Below are 20,563 nucleotides of genomic sequence, written 5' to 3'. Positions count from 1 at the left end.
AGGAACATCTGGGACTCCAGGAGCCTCTGTCTCACTCAACCACAATCCCCACTGGTTTTCACAGCCAGAAGTTATGGGGACTTCTCTTCTTGGCACTAGGAACCTGGGCTGGGGTTCTGATGTTGGGTCAGAACCCCTTGCTCCTCTGGGGGGACCTCCACAGCAGAGATATTCCTTCCTGTTTTTAACTGCCACATATGGGTGTGGGGCCAGCCCATTCTACTTCTCCACCCCTCCTGCCAGTCTCCATATGGCTTCTTTATATCTTTCTCTTCAGCTAGATTTCAGTCTTCTGAATGATGGTTGTTCTGTAATTTAGCTATAATTTTGATGTGGTTGTGAGAGGTTCTGAGCATTGCATTTCCCTATACCACCGTCCTGACAGGAGCCTCACCTCTATAGATGCTTTTGATATAATGACCTCACACCTTCGACTTATCTTTAATTGAGCCATTTCACTTTACTTGAACTTGAAGGAATATTCCAAGGCCTTTTTTTCTGTGTTGTGAAACTTACATGTTCCTATTACAGCATCTTAAAAACTTTTGTCACTTAAAAAATAATGGATTTTAATAATTTGAATTGTTATCGTTTACTGTGTTTTCTGAACGTGCATATTAATAAATATTTAAAAAAAGGGATGTGTAAGGGCAGGAGGTATATGTGGGAAAAACTGTACTTTCTGTTCAGTTTTTCTATGAACCTGAAATTGCTCTAAAAGTCTACAAGTATATTTATAAATAGTCTATAAAAACTTTGGGTTATACCATATTATTATAGTTTATTTCCTGAGAATTTAATATAATTTTACTCTAAAATATTTTACAACTGTAGTAGATTTATAGTATATCATATTCTTTATGTGTGCCAGTAAAATTGTGTAGTTTTAATCTATGGGGTTAGAAGTCAGGATCATGGTTAACCTTCCGGGTGCTGCATAAATACTAGAAGGGAGGATAAGGGAGGTTTGAGGTGCTGTTCATTTTTGTGAAAATTGAACTTACATGCTTTTTTCTGTATATGTATTAAAAGATTAATAGTACTGAAATAACACTTTAGGATAATAATATTAATAGAGATAACTGGGAAATGAATTGCAGAGATATTTCAGATGACTGCTTTGGTTTTTATTTTATTTTTACTATTCCATGTATGTATGTATGTAGGTATTTTTTCTGTTACCATTTATCCCTCCATACCCTCTTCCACCTCAACTCCCACCCCTGCCATCAGTTTTGATTTTAAATATGTAAATAGTTTGTTTTTAAAAATGTATGGTTATTTAGAAAATTGTAACATGTATGTGTCTAATATAAGCCCGAGCTATTTGGAGTAACATTTTAAGGGTAGATGACACCCTATAACAGGACTTTAAATATCAAAAAGTAAAAGTAGCCAAGTAATAAAAAATGTGAGAATAGCTTAATTTAGTCTGTAATTTACATTATATGTAAAAAATGAGGACCTTATATATTTTACTCACCTCTGTACCCTAATCCTTTCCTTATACTCAGCGATGCATCATTAAGTCAGTGAATCCCTTGTCTTCTCATCTGCTTTCAGTATTATCACTTTTAAAAAAAGCACACTGTCAGTTTGATAGGTGAAAATATCTTATTTGAATTGGTATATTTTTATCATTAATGAGTGTAACTTTTAAGATTCTTACTAAATGGCAAGGATTTAATTTTTTTTTGAGAACTGTCTCTTCTAGACCTGAGTTACTGATTATGGTAGCCACTAGTATCATGTGGCTATTGCACACTTAATGTGCAGCTATTGATACTTTTAACTAAGTTGTGCTGAATGCATTGCATTTTGAAATCTTATTATGAGAAAAGAATATATAATATCACAATATATTTTTTTTAGTATTGCTTCCATTTTGAAATGTTTTAGATATATTGGTTAAATATATTATTAAAATTAATTTCACCCATTTCTTTTAGTAAATTTTTAAATTTACATATGTCATGAACATTATATTTCTATTGGACAGTGCAATCTAAACAGTAATCTAGTTGTTAGGTGATCAGGGCCTGAATGAGGGTACAAAGGAAAGTAAGGAAGGGTTTAAGAACTCATGCAATATGCATAGAACTGTATAATTTCTATTACATTGAAGGATATTTTATGTTTTTTGTGTCCTATCGTGGCTTTGTAATCAGTAGTACACTTTTTGAGGGTAAGGGCTGTATCATTATTTTAAAATTCTCTTCTACCTCTTGATTTTTGATGGGTACGTAAGTGCTTGAACAAACAAGAATTATTAGGACATCAATTAATTTTATAAACTCAAAGTTTTATTTTTAGATAGTAGACAATAATTCCTAAGTTTTTCATACTCTTTATTTTAATATAATATCACCAAATAGCCAGATCTGTGATATCCTTTTTAAAAGGTGTCAGGTTAATGGAACTAACATCTGGTAGTATGTAATAGGCTCTAGGAATTCATTTTGTATTTTTCTCCATTTAGTCTTTGTAGTAACCAATGAGAAAGATATTAATTACCATCTTACAGATGAGGAAACTGAAATTGAGTAATTTTTCCAGTGTTATGTTACCAGTTTAGATATGTCCAAATCAAAGCTAGTACTTTGTCCTCTGTAGTTTACTGTGTCAATTCAAGATTATTTTAAGTGATTTGAAGTTAGTCTAATGTGGTTGACATGAAATAAGTGAAAAATAATCTGTAGGATGAAATGTATAATGATTAATTTTGGCCATTTATGACATGTATTATGTATTCCATGTTCAATATATGAAGGAAATTTTAGAAATTGTACTATAATTCATTGGAGAAAAAAATTGTAAAATAGTTTAAAATACTTCCTTTTTTGTCTTTTAGATAAAATCAAAGACAAAATTAAAGAGAGAGATAAAGAAAAAGAGAGAGAGAAAAAGAAGCATAAAGCAATGAATGAGATCAAAAAAGAAAATGGAGAAGTAAAGATTTTGCTGAAAAGTAAGTTGATATTCAGTGATACTAGTTGTACTGTACTGTTCGGTATACTTACTGGCTTAGGTATTAAAATAAATGTTATTTGGTGCTGAATTTTCTGAGAATAAACAATGGTCAGAATATGAAAATTAAATATAATAGTGGGGAATTTGAATCTGTAGAGTAACATGTCTTTAGTATATTTATTTAGTGAGCCATTAAAAAGTAGTACAGGTTAAGCTCCATTGAACTGTTAGGTTCTTTAAATTATTTAAAAATGGATTATCTAATTTTGAGTTTGCATTACTGGTCTTCATTCATATTTAGACTATCTAAAATAATAGACTGAAGCTATTGTGTAGCTAGATAGGGATGATGAAGGGAGTGATCTTATAAATATTTGATGGTCATTATATCATAGCCTGGGATTTGGAGGGTACATTTTACTCTGAGCTAAATTAGAATGTGTACTGTTTTACTATATGTTTCTTAGATGCTTAAGAATATTTTCTTTTTGTTTCTTGTTTTTACTTTATTGTTACAATTGTTTTTAGTTGTTTATACATGGAGGTGGGTGATTGGGTAATAATACAAATGCTATCAATAAATTTGAACTATTTCAGAGAGAATTTGTGGTAGAATAGAGGTAAGGACAGTCTTAAATTCCCTCAGCAAGGTAAGAAGAAGAATCAGTGGTGTTTGGTTGCTAGGCAGCTAACAAATTCATTAGTTGCCTATCAAGTTGACAATTTGCAGAGCAAAACATTTTGACTTCAATTAATTTCATATTGAAGTTACTGGTTCATAAGCCTTTATATTTACATAAAGGAGAAAAGGCCATAGTGCTACATGTACAACGAAATAACTGGTTAATTTATATTATTTTGGATAAACAGAGTATTAGATTCTGTATTTGCATTTCATTCTTTGTCATGTTTCCAGATGTTCTTTGGTGCCACTTTATTTAAGGTCTGTTTTCTACTGGTCACAACTTTATTTTCTGTAAAATTATGTCAACATTGATGAAACATGTCAGAGGTTAAGTTGATGGCTACTTAGTTCATGCTTATGGTTCTTTTGTTCTATTTCTTTTGCCAGTGTGTTTTTTCTGTGTTGTCTAGTTAGATTGTAAGCCTTTGAGGCAGGAATCAAGTCTAATTACACCAATGCTGTAACAGTAGCTAATGATTAATGCTTGAAATGTTTACTTTACCCTAGTGGTTTATTCATACAGTCATTTTTTTACTGGTTCAGTCAGATAGTCATTTTCTTATCCATATAAATGTAGTGATGTAAATTCCTGTCAGTCGGTTAAATGTTAGATTCCTAACATACCATTACTGTGAAATATGTGAATCTAGAGGTTACATATGAAAACAAATTTAAAATAGCCTTAAAAAATGGACTTTTTTTAGTAACATATAATAGTAACCTTGAGTTTAAAATAGATGAAAAATTTAGGAGATATTTTGAACTGAGTTAAAATGAAACTTACTGATGGTAAGGAAAAGAAAATGAAGTACATGTGGAAATGAATTGGTTATCTCTGGGATGACAGTGGGAAATACATTTACTGTAAAGTGTAAGTAAATAATAATGTAATTACTGCCTTACACGTCATCAAGATTAAATGAGATAAAGTATGGGGGAAGTGCCACCTACAGTGTCTGGCCCACAGATTTTAATAAGTACAGCCTATGTATGTACCCTGACTGGGAATTGAACCCTCAACCTTTTGATGTACAGGAGGATGCTCCAAGCAACTGAGCCACCCAGTCAAGGGCTTTATGACTTTATAAACCTATGTAATCAGTAATGTTGAGAGATTTTTATTTTTGCTTTTATGATATTAATTTGGTCTTCACTGCATACTTACAAATTTTATGAAGTGATAGTTTATTATTAACACTAAACTTCCCCTTTTTAGAATTGCTATCAACTTGAGAGAATTTTTGTTTCCAGGCTTGGGATTAAATGGTATTCATATGGTGGAAAACTTTGAAAAGGACATAAGGGAAAAACCTGTAAACCTCAGGTAGTCTGTTGGTAAGAGAAATCTTTTCATTCGTAGATTCACTAAATGTTCATCAGTAGCAATGTTCTGAATGCCATGAGGGACACATTGATTGGGGGGGGCTATCATTCACTCTGAATTTATGTGAAAGTTATTTGTTTCACTCATACTGTACAGTGTCCTAAAGGACATATGATACATAAGTATCCTATGAGTGAAACAAATAACTTTATATAACTATATCACATATATTCATATGTGTGGAATATAGAATAACTTAAGAGTGAAGTGATTTCAGTCCCAACTAGAGAGATAAAGGAAAACAAAATGAAGTAAATGACAAGAGTTTTTATAGGATGGACAAGAAGGAGTTAAGTAGTAGTAAGTATTGGGGCAGGGTAAATGTATTTTAGGAGAGGAAATACCTTTGTCAGTAGTAGAAAGATAAGGTAAAACTAGGTTATATATTATAAGAAATTGTAAGTAGTGAAGATGGATCACAGCATGAGTTTCTTGAGGACATTGTCTTCTACACTGGAGAGGTTATATTATTTATTTGGTAGGCATCGAGACCTTTGAAAGCAGTTGAATCAAGGGATGAATATGATTAAAACAATATATAAAACTTAAAGATTAATATGGCTCTAGAATTGAAGATGAGAGACAGTCAGTCATGAGGCAGTTAGACCAAAAATTAAGGCAGTAGTAATCAAGGAGGTCAAAAATAATCAAAGATGAGCTGGATAATTCTGTCCAACCTTGGGAAGATCAGGAAGAATAATTTGAGAGAATATCACTGATAATTTGAAGATTCTGGGAAAGAAAATTAGAGTAGACTGGAAGCAGACCCACAGTTTAAGGGATGGGAATGGTAAGGTAAAAAAGAGAAGGCACTGGACATAGACTGTTGTTTACAAGAAGTTTGATGGTAAAAGAAGAGGAAAGAACTATTAAGCAAATGTTTTTGGAATGGTAGGAGGGACTTAGATTTGGAAAGCAGGCAGGACATCTTACTTGCTTGAGAAAGGAATAAAAGAGATATGTAAAGATGGAAAAATTTAGGTAAAGAAGTAGGTGGGACCATTAAATTCAGGAAGGTTATCTATAAAGTGAAATAAGTGAAAACAGTGAATGCCTCTTCAACTTACCAGCTTAATGGCCTTTTCGTAATGTCTTAGGAAACATAATTTCTTGTGAGAATTTTCACTTTTTTCTATTTTTCCTATTGTATAGAAATAAATATACTGTGATAATATTGTGTTTATATATATACTTAGATTCTATAGTTTTAAAGTCTCTGTGGAATAATTTTTTTTGTTCTTTGGAGTTCTAAATTTTTGAACCCAGACTGTACTTGCCTTTGGTTATAGAAACTCATTAATATATAAGCTTATAATACCCAATGTATTTTTTTTTACCTTTTAATTCCGCTCTTTATTAGTACATGGGTATCATTTGTGCTTAAGACATGAGAAATTATTCTAGTTTTGTCATTTCCTTTATGGTATCTTGTGACGTATTCACTGGGAACTTTGTAAACTGTAGTGTACCTAAAACAGCCCATTTTAGATGCAAGAGTAGTTTTCTAAGGAAGAAATATAGTAAAAAGCTAAGGAATTGCTGTTTGTTGCTTTTATTACTAAGCAAGTATTTTCTCCTTTTATGATTTTTAGATCTTGATACCTATATGCAATTTTTAAGAACTTAAATGTGATATATATTATCTCATATATATATCATCAAATATATCATTGGGAAACATCTGGAAAGCGTTGTATTCACTTTTGTTCAACTTTTCATTTCTGATTTTCTATATTTAAAATTTGAAGATTATGCTTTCTAAAACATTCGCTCATTTCATTATTTCAGTAAACACTGATTCAGTGGTGTAATTTTGTCTTAAGCGTTGGTCTGTATTTGTGTGTGTGTAGAGAGGAGCAGAGAAACTGACTAAATAATGATTTTCAATATTGTGTAAAATGAGTCCCAAATATAAACTTAATTTTAAGTAAACTTTGCTTATTTATTATAAAACAGTTCCTAAAGCATGGTTTTTTTAAGTAACTAAAATACAGAGTTTCAAAAAAAAAATGTTTTCCCAACAGGTGGGAAGGAGAAGCCAAAAACAAATGTAGAAGACTTACAAATTAAAAAGGTAAAGAAGAAAAAGAAAAAGAAACACAAAGAGAATGAAAAAAGGAAGCGTCCAAAAATGTACAGCAAATCTATTCAAACCATCTGCTCAGGATTGCTATCTGACTTTGAAGATCAAGAACCCAAAGGCATCCTAAGTGATAACATAAAGGATTACAGTGGAAAGAATTTGGATACCAAGAACTATGATTCCAAAATTTCAGAGAACAGTGAGTTTCCATTTGTCTCACTAAAGGAGCCACGGGTTCACAATAACCTCAAAAGGCTGGACACTTTGGAGTTCAAACAGCTCATTCATATTGAGCATCAGCCTAATGGAGGTGCGTCAGTTATCCATGCCTACAGTAATGAACTAACCCATCTGTCTCCTGTGGAGATGGAGAGGTTTGCAGAAGAGTTTGTGGGTCTAGTATTCAGTGAAAATGAAAACTCTGCAGCTTTCTATGTAATGGGTATTGTTCATGGGGCAGCTGCTTATTTACCTGACTTTTTAGACTACTTTTCATTTAATTTTCCCAATTCACCAGTGAAAATGGAGATTTTGGGAAAGAAGGATATAGAGACAACGACTATGTCCAATTTTCATGCTCAGGTAAGAAATTTTTAGCTTTTTTTAAAAAATAAACTTTTAATTATATTTTTAGACAACTTTCTGTTCTTCGTTTCTCATTTTGCTATGGGTTTGAAATAAAAGGTTAAGAATATAATGGTAAGAAACCTCTTGGCATTACTAAGAATAAATTACATTCTTGATGTGGACATAAGAATTTAAATTGGTTTCTATATATCTGTTTTTTCTTAAAGTTAATTAACAAAATAATTAAGATTCTGTTGTACTCTTTTGCAAGGATTTGCCTTGGAAATGAAATGAATGAATTCAGTCATGTATTTTTCAGCCCTTACAAGAGTTTTCTTACCTGAAAATTACCTAAAATTATCTTCTTGGTTTATGTGATAATGCCTTAAAAGTGCTCAGCACTGGATCCATCACATAGTAGATGGTGAATAAATTTTGGCTATTAAAAATACTGTGAAAAAGAGGAGTCATCAGTTAATTTTGTGATTATGTGAGAAAATTCCCATATCAGTGCATATATCAAGCTAATTTTCATTGCCTATCCTTCTCTAAGGTGAATATACATTATTTTAGAAAGCAGAAACAGAATTAAGTCTGTTGGCTTTCGAAAGTGAATGTACGACCATCTAAAAGATTGGTAAGGTTTTCTCCCACTCTCAGATCAGGCATTGCTTAGACCATGAAATCAGCCAATTTTCATACTTATGGGCGCTAAAATGTCTGATTTTCTAGGTAATAATTGTATCATTCTAGTTTGGAAGGAGGAAAAAAGTAAATAAAGTTTCAGAGGGATCTTAGTAATCATATATTCCACTTTTCTCAACTTACAGATAAACAAACAAACATAGATAGGAGTAACTTACAGTTTTAAGGTTGGCAACAATGCCATAAAGATGGAGATCAAAATCTCCATCTTTATCTAGGACTCTTTTCCTTATTCCGAGTATGTGTGTGTATGTAGATACACACACTTGTGTGTTTTAAATTACAGTCTCCATTTTAGGTGATAGTCTGGATGGCTGATCACTTACACATATACCAAACCTCCCACCCCTACAGTGTGTTTCATGTATATTCTTTTTTAAAGTATAGTTTATTGATTATGCTATTAAAGTTGTTCCATTCTTTTTTTCCCCCTTTATCCCCATCCACCTGGTACCCCCATTCCCTCCAGCATTCCCTCCCTTTAGTTTATGTCCATGGGTTGTACATAAAAGTTCTTTGGCTTCTCCGTTTCCTAAACTGTTCTTAACCTCCCCCTGTCTATTTTGTACCTACCAATTATGCTTCTTATTCCCTGTAACTTTTCCTCCATTCTCCCCCTTCCCCTCTGATCTCTCTCCATGTGATCTCCATTTCTGAGAATCTGCTCCTGTTCTAGTTGTTTGCTTAGTTTTTTAAAAATATATATTTTATTGATTATGCTATTACAGTTGTCCCATTTCCCCCCCTTCACTCCACTCCATCCTTCACACCCATTCCCTCCCACATTCCCCCCTATAGTTCATGTCCATGGGTCATACATATAAGTTCTTTGGCTTCTACATTTCCTATACTATTCTTACCCTCCCCCTGTCTATTTTCTACCTACCATTTTTGCTACTTATTCTCTGTACCTTTCCCCCCTCTCTCCCCCTCCCACTCCCCTGTTGATAACCCTCCATGTGATCTCCATTTCTGTGATTCTGTTCCTGTTCTAGTTGTTTGCTTAGTTTGCTTTTGTTTTTGTTTTAGGTGTGGTTGTTAATAACTGTGAGTTTGCTATCATTTTTACTGTTCATATTTTTTATCTTCTTTTTTTTAGATCAGTCCCTTTAACATTTCATATAATAAGGGCTTGGTGATGATGAACTGCTTTAACTTGACCTTATCTGAGAAACACTTTATCTGCCCTTCCATTCTAAATGATAACTTTGCTGGATAGAGTAATCTTGGATGTAGGTCCTTGCCTTTCATGACTTGGAATACTTCTTTTCAGCCCCTTCTTGCCTGTAAGGTCTCTTTTGAGAAATCAGCTGACAGTCTTATGGAAAGTCCTTTGTAGGTAACTGTGTTCTTTTCTCTTGCTGCTTCTAAGAGTCTCTCCTTCTGTTTCATCTTGGGTAATGTAATGATGATGTGCCTTGGTGTGCTCCTCCTTGGGTCCAGCTTCTTTGGGACTCTCTGAGCTTCCTGGACTTCCTGGAAGTCTATTTCCTTTGCCAGATTAGGGAAGTTCTCCTTCATTATTTGTTCAAATAAATTTTCAATGTTTTGCTCTTCCTCTTCTCCTTCTGGTACCTCTATAATTCAGATGTTGGAATGTTTAAAGATGTCCTGGAGGTTCCTAAGCCTCTCCTCATTTTTTTGAATTCTTATTTCTTCATTCTTTTCTGGTTGGATGTTTCTTTCTTCCTTCTGGTCCACAGTGTTGATTTGAGTCCCAGTTTCCTTCGCATCACTATTGGTTCCCTGTACATTTTCCTTTGTTTCTCTTAGGATAGCCTTCATATTTTCATCTAATTTGCAACCAAATTCAACCAATTCTGTGAGCCTCCTGATTACCAGTGTTTTGAACTGTGCATCTGATAGGTTGGCTATCTCTTCGTCACTTAGTTATTTTTTTTCTGGAGCTTTGATCTGTTCTTTCATTCAGGCCATTTTTTTTTTTGTCTTGGCACACCTATTACGTAAAGGGGTGGAGCCTTAGGTGTTCACCAGGGCAGGGTAATGCTCGTAGCAGTGTTGTGATCCTGTATGTGGGGGTGGGGTCCGATAGGGAGCAATGGCACTTGCTCCACTCTCTGTTGGTTTTCAGTCACTCCCTCTGCTACCCATAATCAAATTGGGCCCTTCGGGTGCTACTTCCCGAGTGGGTGGTTTTGTGTGTGTTCTAGGACCCTGTGGGTCTCTCCAAGGAACTCTCCTGTGAGGCTGGGAGTTTCTCCCACTGCTGCCTCAACCTCCACAGGTGTTTTCAATTAGTGATTTGAGGCTTTATTTCCCCACGCTGGAACTCTGGATTGTGTGGTTTGTCCCCTGGTCCACCAGCTGCTGCCTCACTGGCCAGCTGCAGCTTTGCCCACCCTGCTCCACAGTCCACCACCTCACTTGGATCTGCCAGCTGCTGCCTTGCCGAGAGTCCTCTCCTCCCAGCTGCCCCGTCTCCGCCCCTCTTACCGGTCTGGATGGACGTGTCTTCTTTATCTCCTTGGTTGTTGGACTTCCATACAGTTCGATTTTCTGTTTGTTTTTTGTTTTTAAATTGTCGTTGTCCTTCTGTTGATTGTGTGAGGTGGCACAGCGTGTCTATGTATGCCTCCATCTCGGCCAGAAGTCCTTTGCTTAGTTTGTTTTTGTTTTTGTTTTTTTAGGTTCAGTTGTTGATAGTTTGTTGTCATTTTACTGTTCATAGTTTTGATCTTCTTCTTTTTCTTAGATAAGTCCCTTTAACATTTCATATAATAAGGGCTTGGTGATGATGAACTCCTTTGACTTGACCTTATCTGGGAAGCACCTTATCTGTCCTCCCATTCTAAATGATAGCTTTGCTGGACAGAGTCATCTTGTCTTTCATGTAGGTCCTTGCCTTTCATGACTTTGAATACTTCTTTCCAGCCCCTTCTTGCCTGCAAGCTTTCTTTTGAGAAATCAGGTGATAGCCTTATGGAAACTCCTTTGTAGGTAAGTGTCTCCTTTTCTCTTACAGCTTTTAAGATTCTCTCCTTATCTTTAATCTTTGGCAATTTAACTATGAGGTGTCTTGGTGTGTTCTTTGGGTCCACCTTATTTGGGGCTTTCTAAGCTTCCTGGACTTGTATGTCTATTTCTTTTACCAGGTGGGGAAGTTCTCCTTCATTATTTTTTCAAGCAAGTTTTCAATTTCTTGCTCTTCCTCTTCTCCTTCTGTCACCCCTATAATTCGGATGTTGGAGCATTTAAAATTGTCCCAAAAGTTCCTAAGCGTCTTATCTATTTTTTTTTTCAATTATTTTTTGTTCATTCTTTTCTGGTTGAATGTTTATTTCTTCCTTTTGTTCCAATTGTTGATTTGAGTTCCACTTTCCTTCCCTTCACTGTTGGTTCCCTGTATATTTTGCTTTATTTCACTTTGCATAGTCTTCACTTTTTCCTCTATTTTGTGGCCATACTTAACCATTTCTGTGAGTATCCTGATTACCAGTGTTTTGAACTCTGCATCTAATAGATGGGCTATGTCCCCATCGCTTAGTTCTTTTTCTGGAGTTTCGATCTTTCATTTGGGCCATATTTCTTTGTGTCAGGGCACCTGTTACATTGTAGGGGGTGGAGCCTTAGGTATCCTCCAGAGTGGGGCAACCCACTTTGCTGCATTGTGACATGGTATGTGGGGGAGGGATGAGAGAGGGAACAATGCCGCTTGCTGGGCTCTTGCCCCACTTTCAAGAGACTGGCAGTTTCTTCTGCAGCCACAACCCCCACAGGTTTTTACAGTCAGAGGTTCTGAGGCTTTATTTGGCTGGTGCTGAAACCCTGGGTTGTGTGGTCTGGTTTGCTCCCCAGTTGTTCCTCCCTGTTTATCTGCACTTGGATGTGGGCCTGCCCAGTCTGCCTACTGCTGCCTTGCTTCCCCGGTACACCAGCTGCCACCTTGTCTCACATCCTCTCCACCTCAGCTGCCCCTCTCTGCCCTCCTACCAGGCTGGATGAATGTTTCTTCTTTAACTCCTTGATTGTTGGACTTCTATACAGTTTAATTTTCTGGAAGTTCTGGCTGTTTTCTGTCTTTAAATTGGTTGTTTCCTTCTTGGTTATGCAGGGAGGCAAAGTGTATCTGCATATGCCTCCATCATGGCTGGAACTCTTGTTTCATGCACATTCTATAATATACTATAGTCTTGAAAATATGGTAGTATTTAAAGTTTTAATGTATGTGTGTGGGAATTATTCACTAATACAATTTTTGAGAATCAGAATTGAAATATTTTTCAGACCCCTGTCATTTTATAGAATTCCAAAATGACTAGTAACTTGTCTGAGATTATACCTGAATTTAGTGGTAAAACTTGACTGGCAGTTGGTAATAGTGTGTACTATTTATTGAGTACTGACTGTGTGAAGAACTGCTCTAAGCACTTTATATGTAGTAACTCATTCAATCTTCATTTCAATCTAATTTTAGGAATAGGAAGCAGATGCAGTGAGGGAAGAAATAACTTGTCCAAAGTCCTTCAGTACTAGATCATTCATTTGCCTGTCATTTATATGTCTGCTAAGGTTTGGCAGATTTTATACTAGGCCTCTTGACTTCCAATCCCATTTGTTTCCAATATATCACAAACTTTCTCACTATCATACTATGCAAGTTTATTTCAGTCATCTTTTAAATGTCTTATTATTTTTTATTATTACCTTTTACCCTTACCCTTACCCTTTTATTTCATTGCTTTTACAGAGAGAGGGAAGGAGAGAAAGGAACATTGATGTGAGAGAGAAACATTGATTGATTGCCTTCTCTTATGTACCCCAACTGGGGATTGAACCCATAATCTGGGTATGCGCCCTTATTGGGAGTCAATGGGACAGTGCTCCAACCAACTGAACCACACTGGCCAGGGCTGTCATAATTCTTACATTTGCTTTTGAAATTTCTTTTAAGGTTAGGAATTACTAATTTTTTTTGGTTGATAAGAATTTTTATCTAAATATGTAGTAAATACAGCACGAAAACCATGCTTTTGTTATTAAGTGAAACGACATGGTGATACTCATTAATCATGACAGTATTTGGCTAGGTTGTGGGTCTCAAACCCTTCAAAGAGCCGCCTACCCTGGTTGCTATTACTTGTTTAAGGTGCTTGGCTAATACATACTGCACAGAGAAACTCTAGGCAGATGCATCTTCTCCATTACCAGCTGTGACTCTGGCACATACCTATTTGATCTGTCAGTTGCAAGGACTCCTTTTACCTCTTTAGCTTTAGACTTAATGGTTGGAAGGTGCCTGTACAAGGTCCATGTGTTATCCCAAGACCCTTCAGATCTGGCCATTCCTATGTAGTGGGGAAGACTATCTAGTGAAAAGCTGCCCTGAACTGTTCATTTGATATTTCCTCCACAATGGATTCTTAGTTTGGTTGGTTTTTTAAGAGCTTAAATGTGGGAGTGTTCTCTCTAGACTGGGAGGTAGCCTTGAGTTTGTCCCTATAAACTGTCTTCATGAAAACGAACGAGATCCAAAAGAGCAGTAGAACAAAAATGAACATACTTATTTTGGTTTAGTTCTATTTCAGTTTCTTGACTCTTCCACTAAAAGCTCTGTCTGTCTCTTAACCTAATTTGTGTTACCCTTACAGGAAATGTTTTTTTAAAACCATTTATACAGTTTTCTATTTGGGAAAATGCTTTGTGAATTACAGGACTCTTATAGACATAGATTTAGAGCTAAACCAGTTTATAACTTGAGGCTTGTCCTGAATGTGAGAGCCTTTCTTTCAAATTTGATTTGTAGAATTATTTTAAAGTCTCAGTGTAGTAGTAAGTTGTGACTGGGTTAGTGTGGGTAGTTGAATGAACTCTGATGTGGGGTGGATGGAAAGGATTTAGTCCTGGTTTTGCCATTTACCAGCCGTGACAATGAATAGCTACTTAAGGTCTTTATGTCTCAGTTTCCTCACCTACAAAATAATAATAATAATAATAGTACTCAGTTGACAGGGTAGTGGTTAGAAATGCTCTGTAGACTTAACAGGTTTTACAAAGAGAGTTATACTGATTTAGTGTGTTACTACAAAAGCTTTACATTTTGTTGAATAGGTGATGACTAGCTTCTGACAGAAGACTTCTAAAGAGTGTGTTAATTGATGGTAGGGAGTTCAGGAAGTACTGAAGATCAAAAATTACCATAAATACTTATGTAGATAAGAGTTGATTAAATTCTGGTATGTACACACAATGAAATATAATCCAGCCATAAAAAGTAATAAAATACTGCTAATGCTACAGTGTGGATGAACCTTGAAAATGTTAAGTGGAAGAAGCCGGTCACAAAAGTTCATATGTTGTGTGATTCCATTTATATGAAATATGCACAATAGGTAAATTAGAAACTGAAAGCAGATTGGTGGGTGGCAGGAATAAGGGGGAAATGGGAAATAACTGCATAATAGGTATGAGTTTTTCTTTATTTTTTTAAATTGATATAATTCACATAACATACTAGTTTTAGGTTGCAACATAATGATTTGATACATGTATATATTGTGAAATGATTACCACAGTTTAGTTAATGTATGTTACCACACATAGTTGCAAATTATTTTTCTTGTGATGAGAACTTTTAATCTCTACTCTCTTAGCAACTTTCAAATATACAATAGAGTATTGTTAACTGCAGTCAACATGCGGAACATTACATCCCATGACTTATTTATCTAATAACAAGAAGTTTGTACCCTTTGACCACTGTTATCCTTTTCATCCCTCTGACAACCACCAGTTGTTCTCTGTATCTGTGAGGTCAGGTTGTTGTTTTAAGATTGTACATATAAGTTAGATTATGTAATTTGTCTTTTCTCGGACTTATTTCACTTTGCATAATGCCCTCAAGATCTATCCATGTTGTCATGGCAGGATTTCTTTATTTTTTTAATGGCTGAATAATATTCCTCTCTGTGTGTGTGTGTGTGTGTGTGTGTGTGTGTTCTTTATCCATTCATCCATCAGTGGATACTTGGGTTGTTCCTATTTCTATGTCTTGGCTATTATAAATATTGCTGTAGTGAACATGGTGGTCGCATATCTCTTTTCAAGATAATGATTTCGTTTTCTTTGGATAAATACCCAGAAGTGGAATTGCAGGATCATGTGGTAGTTCTATTTTTTATTTTAAACTTTTTAAAAATAAACATTTTAAAGCTTTTCAAAACTGATATTTTAAAATAACCTTTTTACTGAATTATAATATGTTCACAGAATGCACACATTCTAAATGTATAGCTTGATTAATCTTTATAAAGTGAACATGTCCATGATTTTTAAAAGTAGAATATTATTAGTAGCTAAAAGCCCTCCCCAACCCTTTCTTATCACTATTCTGCCCATCCCCACTACCTAAAATATATAAATAAACACCCAGGTTACCACTTGCCTGAGTTGGAACACTAGAGATAAATTTAGTCTGTTTTGAATTTTTATATAATACAATCAAATAATAGGTACGTTGTCATATGTGGCTTCTTTCCTTTAGCATTGTTTGTGAGATTCATTCATCTTGTGTGTAGTAACAGTTTATTTTCTCATTGCTCTATGGCATTCCATTGCATGAATATACCATGGTTTAGTTATCCTTGTTTACTGTGGATGTATTTGAGTTCTTTCCAGTTTGGGGCTATTATAGTTGCAACAGCTAATTGTATTTTTATACATGTGTTTTGGTGAGCATATGTATTTGTTTCTGTTGGGTATATATGTAAGATTGGAAATTTAGGATCAAAAGGTGTGCAAATGTTCAGGTATACCAGCTACTGCAGTTTTCCAACATTATGTACTAATTTAATTCCTACCAGTAGTGTTCCACATCCTTGGTTATACTTGGTCATATCTTTCATTTTAGCCACTCTGTTGGCTTTCTAATAGCCTGTCGTTATGCATTTAATTTGCATTTCCCTGAGGACTAAGTCAGTCAAGCTCATTTTTATATAAAGATAGTAGTTCAGTTGGATATCCTCTTTTGTAAAACTACTGGTTTACTCTTTTGTCCATTTTCTAGGGGGCTTTTTTTTTCTAATTGATTTGTTGGAGTTCTTCACATATTATGAATAGGAATTGTGTCAGCTATATGTGTTGCAAATACTTCATTTCACTTGTTGGCTTATTTTTTTTTTTTACTTTTAAGAGTTCTTTTGATAACTGGAAGTTCTTAAGTTTAATGTAATCTAATTTATAAGCCCCCCCCCACCATGTATTATTAGTGCTTTTTGAATTGTATTTAAGAAATCTTTGCCTACTCCAAGGTAGTTAATGTATTCTCCTAAACTTTCTTCTGGTGTTATTGTTTTACCTTTCATGTTTAAATCTACAGTTATTCTGGAATTAACTTTTGCATATGGTATAAGATCAAGGTTCATATTTTTCCATACGGTATTCAGTGGCTACAATCATTTATGAAAAAGACATTATTTCCCATTAAATTGCATTGCCACCTTAGCCATAACTCAGTTTATCATATATGTGTGGGTTTCTGGGCTCTCTTTATTTTTATTCTGTTTGTCTTAATTGGTATAGCTTTATGTGATACTCTTTATATTTAGTAGAATAAGTTTATCATTTGCTGTTATTCAAGATTACCTTGATTGTTTGTATTTCCATATAAACTTTATGGTTGGCATGTCAGATTCCACAGAAAAATCTGCTGGGATGTTGATTGGGATTACATTGAATCTTTAGGTGAGTTTAAGTAGAACTGCTGTCTTTACAATATTGAATCTTCAGTCTGTGATCATGGTATTTCCCATAGTATTTTTTTTCTCTTAATATATTTTGGTTTTCAGCTTACAAATCTTGTACATCTTTTGTTAGATTTATTGCTAGGTATTTGAGGACCTCATTTTGTTAATCACTCTTTTTGAGAACTTGGAAGCTCTGAGCATGTATGAGTGTGATAACGCTCATCTTCAGAAATTGAAAATATATTTTTTACTTCATTTCTCTTCCAGTATCCCCCTCCCTCTTATCTATGGCATTATCATACATGTTTTTTAGTAAAATCACAAAGGGAAGCTACTGGGTTGGCCAAAAAGTCTGTTGAATTTTTTCTGTAAAATAAAAGACACATTTTTCATTTTCACCAATAACTTCATTGATTTGGATGTTTTGAGTATGTCGGTTATATTTCACTATTGGCTTCTAGTGGGTAGAGGCCAGGGGTGCTGCTAAACATCTTCCAATACATAAGGCAACCCCGCAGCAAAGAATTATTTGGCCAAAATGTTGGTAGTACCAAGAAACTTCACAAACCACTTTTGACTCGTTCGATCAGTTACAGTACCTTTTCCATACACTGCAGAAATCTTTTTCTGCATTTCAGGAAATCTTTTACCTTTCTTGAAATAATACACCGAAAATGTTCCGTATCTTTCTCCATCTTCAATATTAAAGTGGCTGCACAAAAAAATCACCAGTTTTGATGAGTTTTTTTAAAAAAATACACACTGTTATGACACCTGTCACAATACAGTCTAACAAAATTGTTTCAAACGAAGGTAAAGACAACTAAGCACTACTAGAGCCATCATATGGAAAAAACCAAACCAACTTTTTGTCTAACCCAATATATATTTTTGATGTGAAATAAGCCTACATACTGCCATGCAAATTTGTGTTCAAAAGAACTGGTTGTGATGATAACATTAATTGAGCTAATGTGTATTAGTATTCTAGGGGAAGGAAGGGAGATATTCATATCGGAATGTAGTTTCACTTAATATCAATCATAACAAAGACAAGTTGTGGATAATAAAGCCAAATTCACGGTCCAGTGGTTGCTCACAAATAAAGCTTTATAGTTTGATTATGATATCTTCTCATTAACTAAGTTCAATAGACAAAACCCTTGGTAGTTTTGAGATAATGCTTTTTATACAGCACAGGAAAGCAGGCCTATAGAGAAAAGTTCCAAGTTGTAGAATTTTGTAATCCAGTAACTGTCCATAATGCTTTTCCTATGTTTTATATTCTGAAAAACCTTTGATCCAGTCAAAACCAATCCAAAAAGGAGTATCCAAAAGATCCAGAAGCATGTAAGAAGAGATAATAGAGAAGAGTATGAATCTAATCTTTATTCTTTTTATTTAATCTTAGTTTGGAAAGTACATTTAGCAATGTCAAACAAAGATATTCATGATAATGGTAATGAATATATGTAATTAATTAACACTTTAATAGATAAAATAGTATATATAATAGTGTTAAAATATGTATTTTGTGTTTTCTTGTATTCTAATATTATAATTTGCAAATAGTGAAGTTTGGAATGTTGTTAATAAAAACCCATTCATTTGAATTTTAAGACAGGTTTCCCTAATCTTATGTCCAGGTTTCGATCAGACCCAAAGAATAAATACTACCAGCATGGCACTATACTTGTATGATGGCATAAGTCGACACTGCAGCCATTCACAGTAATGTAAATAACATTCCCCAGAATATGTAACCTGACGGCACTGACTACCAGTGTCGTGTGGAACCTAAACCAAGTTCATGCTGAGTTTACAACCTGAAGAGACTAGGGTTTTTTTTTTTCCTTTAAAAAAAAAAATAGTAAAATCAGAGCAACCAAAATAAATTGCCCTAAATTCTGTGTAAACAAAAAGACGACAAATTATCAGCAATTTCTGTGTTCTTTATAGTGATGGTGTTTATCTCTCTACTATTACTCTGTATGAAGTTTAAAAAAAAAAACCAACTCATTTTGTACCTGTTTAGCCTTTATCCTTGAAACGTGTTAGTTCAAGGGGTTTTGTGTTTGTGTGTGTACACACATATACACACCATAGTGACCAAGGATCAAGACATCCTGTTCTTTGGTTTTCCATCTTCCTCTATATCCTTGTAGGTTACCTGAAAATTTTGAAGACCTTGTGGAATTATATATTGTGATAATAGGTTATGTCATTTCTTTAATGTTTTGGTTCTGAGGTAAGTGGTATAATGTCAACTATGTAATAAAAATCTTTTGGAAATAGAAACGTACATACATGATTTGCTGAAAGTTTGTAACCTATCTATATCAGTTCATTTGCTGCAGTGAATAAAAACCCTCAAAGCTTAACGGTCTAATGTTATTTCTCACAATTATTTTGTCTTTGTCAGCTCTACTAGGGCTTAATGGCTTCATTCACTTATCTGGTGGTTGGCAGATCCATTTGTCTTAGGAGATCTCACTTATGTGTCTGCTGGTTGGTGCAGTGTCAGCTGGGTTGATGATCAGATTTATTTCATCATCTAGCAGGTTAGCCTGGGCTCCTACCCATGGTAGTAGTTGCAGGGTTCCATAGAGCAGAAAAAGGGCAATCCCCAGTGCTCGAGCTTCTGCTTGTGTTGTGTTTGCTAATGTGTCATTGGTCAAAGGAAGTCACATGGCCAATCGGAGTCACTTATTAATGATCGGCACAGTCACATTGCTCAGAAACAAGCATACATACTTGGGAAGAATTTTTGGCCAAGAATTTTGCAATCTTTCACATCCATTCTAGTTTTTCTGTCTTTATTTTGTTCAAATTCATTTCGATATTTGTTGTTCTCCTATTTCTTTGATGGTAGGGAAACAAAAAGGCAAGTAAGAAGGGAATTTTATCTGTTAAGGAATACATGAAATTTCTATTTTGTCTCTCAATATTTAATCAGCACATAGTCTGAATCCTTTAGTATAAAGACTTGTGGGAAAATGAAAAATGAGGCAATTTTTAATTTCCCATTCCCCCAAACTTTAAATCTTGTTTTATATTTATCCTGGTCTTAAGTTGTTTGTATCAAATAACTTAAGTCAAGGTGTTAATTCATGATTAAAGGCTGATATTTTAGTAGTGAAACAATTATAAAGCCTGGTGTGATCTGTCAGCCTTGCTTCTCTGCAGAATGAAGAGAGAAAAGTAACATTTATTGAATTCATGCTGGGGTTATTCAGTGTGCTAGGTCAGTAAAGATGATTTGATATGCCATCTTTGAACCATTGCCTGCCTTTGTACTCAACTTTAATTTTGACTAATTGTGCCTGTCACATTCAAGGGAATGCTTGTGAACTGGTGTATATAAAATATTATGGCAGGTACCGGATGAGAACCATTTTTCCTTTATTGTACTAATTTTTAAATGAATAACACTGCCATTGTTATTGTAGTTGAAGTTATATGGATAT

At 34.6% G+C, this 20,563-nt stretch overlaps 1 protein-coding gene across 1 annotated transcript in view; it reads left to right on the top strand.

Moving 5' to 3' along the window:
• Positions 1 to 20,563, top strand: part of RSBN1L (round spermatid basic protein 1 like) — a 76,570-nt gene that overhangs the window by 31,771 nt on the left and 24,236 nt on the right. The window contains exons 2-3 of the mRNA XM_024558962.4: positions 2,852 to 2,968; positions 7,064 to 7,704. Coding sequence (XP_024414730.2) covers positions 2,852 to 2,968; positions 7,064 to 7,704 — 758 coding nt within the window. The remainder of the gene's footprint in view (positions 1 to 2,851; positions 2,969 to 7,063; positions 7,705 to 20,563) is intronic.

Source organism: Desmodus rotundus, chromosome 6 (assembly GCF_022682495.2).
Source record: "Desmodus rotundus isolate HL8 chromosome 6, HLdesRot8A.1, whole genome shotgun sequence".
Taxonomy (NCBI): Eukaryota; Metazoa; Chordata; class Mammalia; order Chiroptera; family Phyllostomidae; genus Desmodus; species Desmodus rotundus.
The sequence above is the reverse complement of the archived record's forward strand: the minus strand, read 5'-3'. Positions and strand labels throughout refer to the sequence as shown.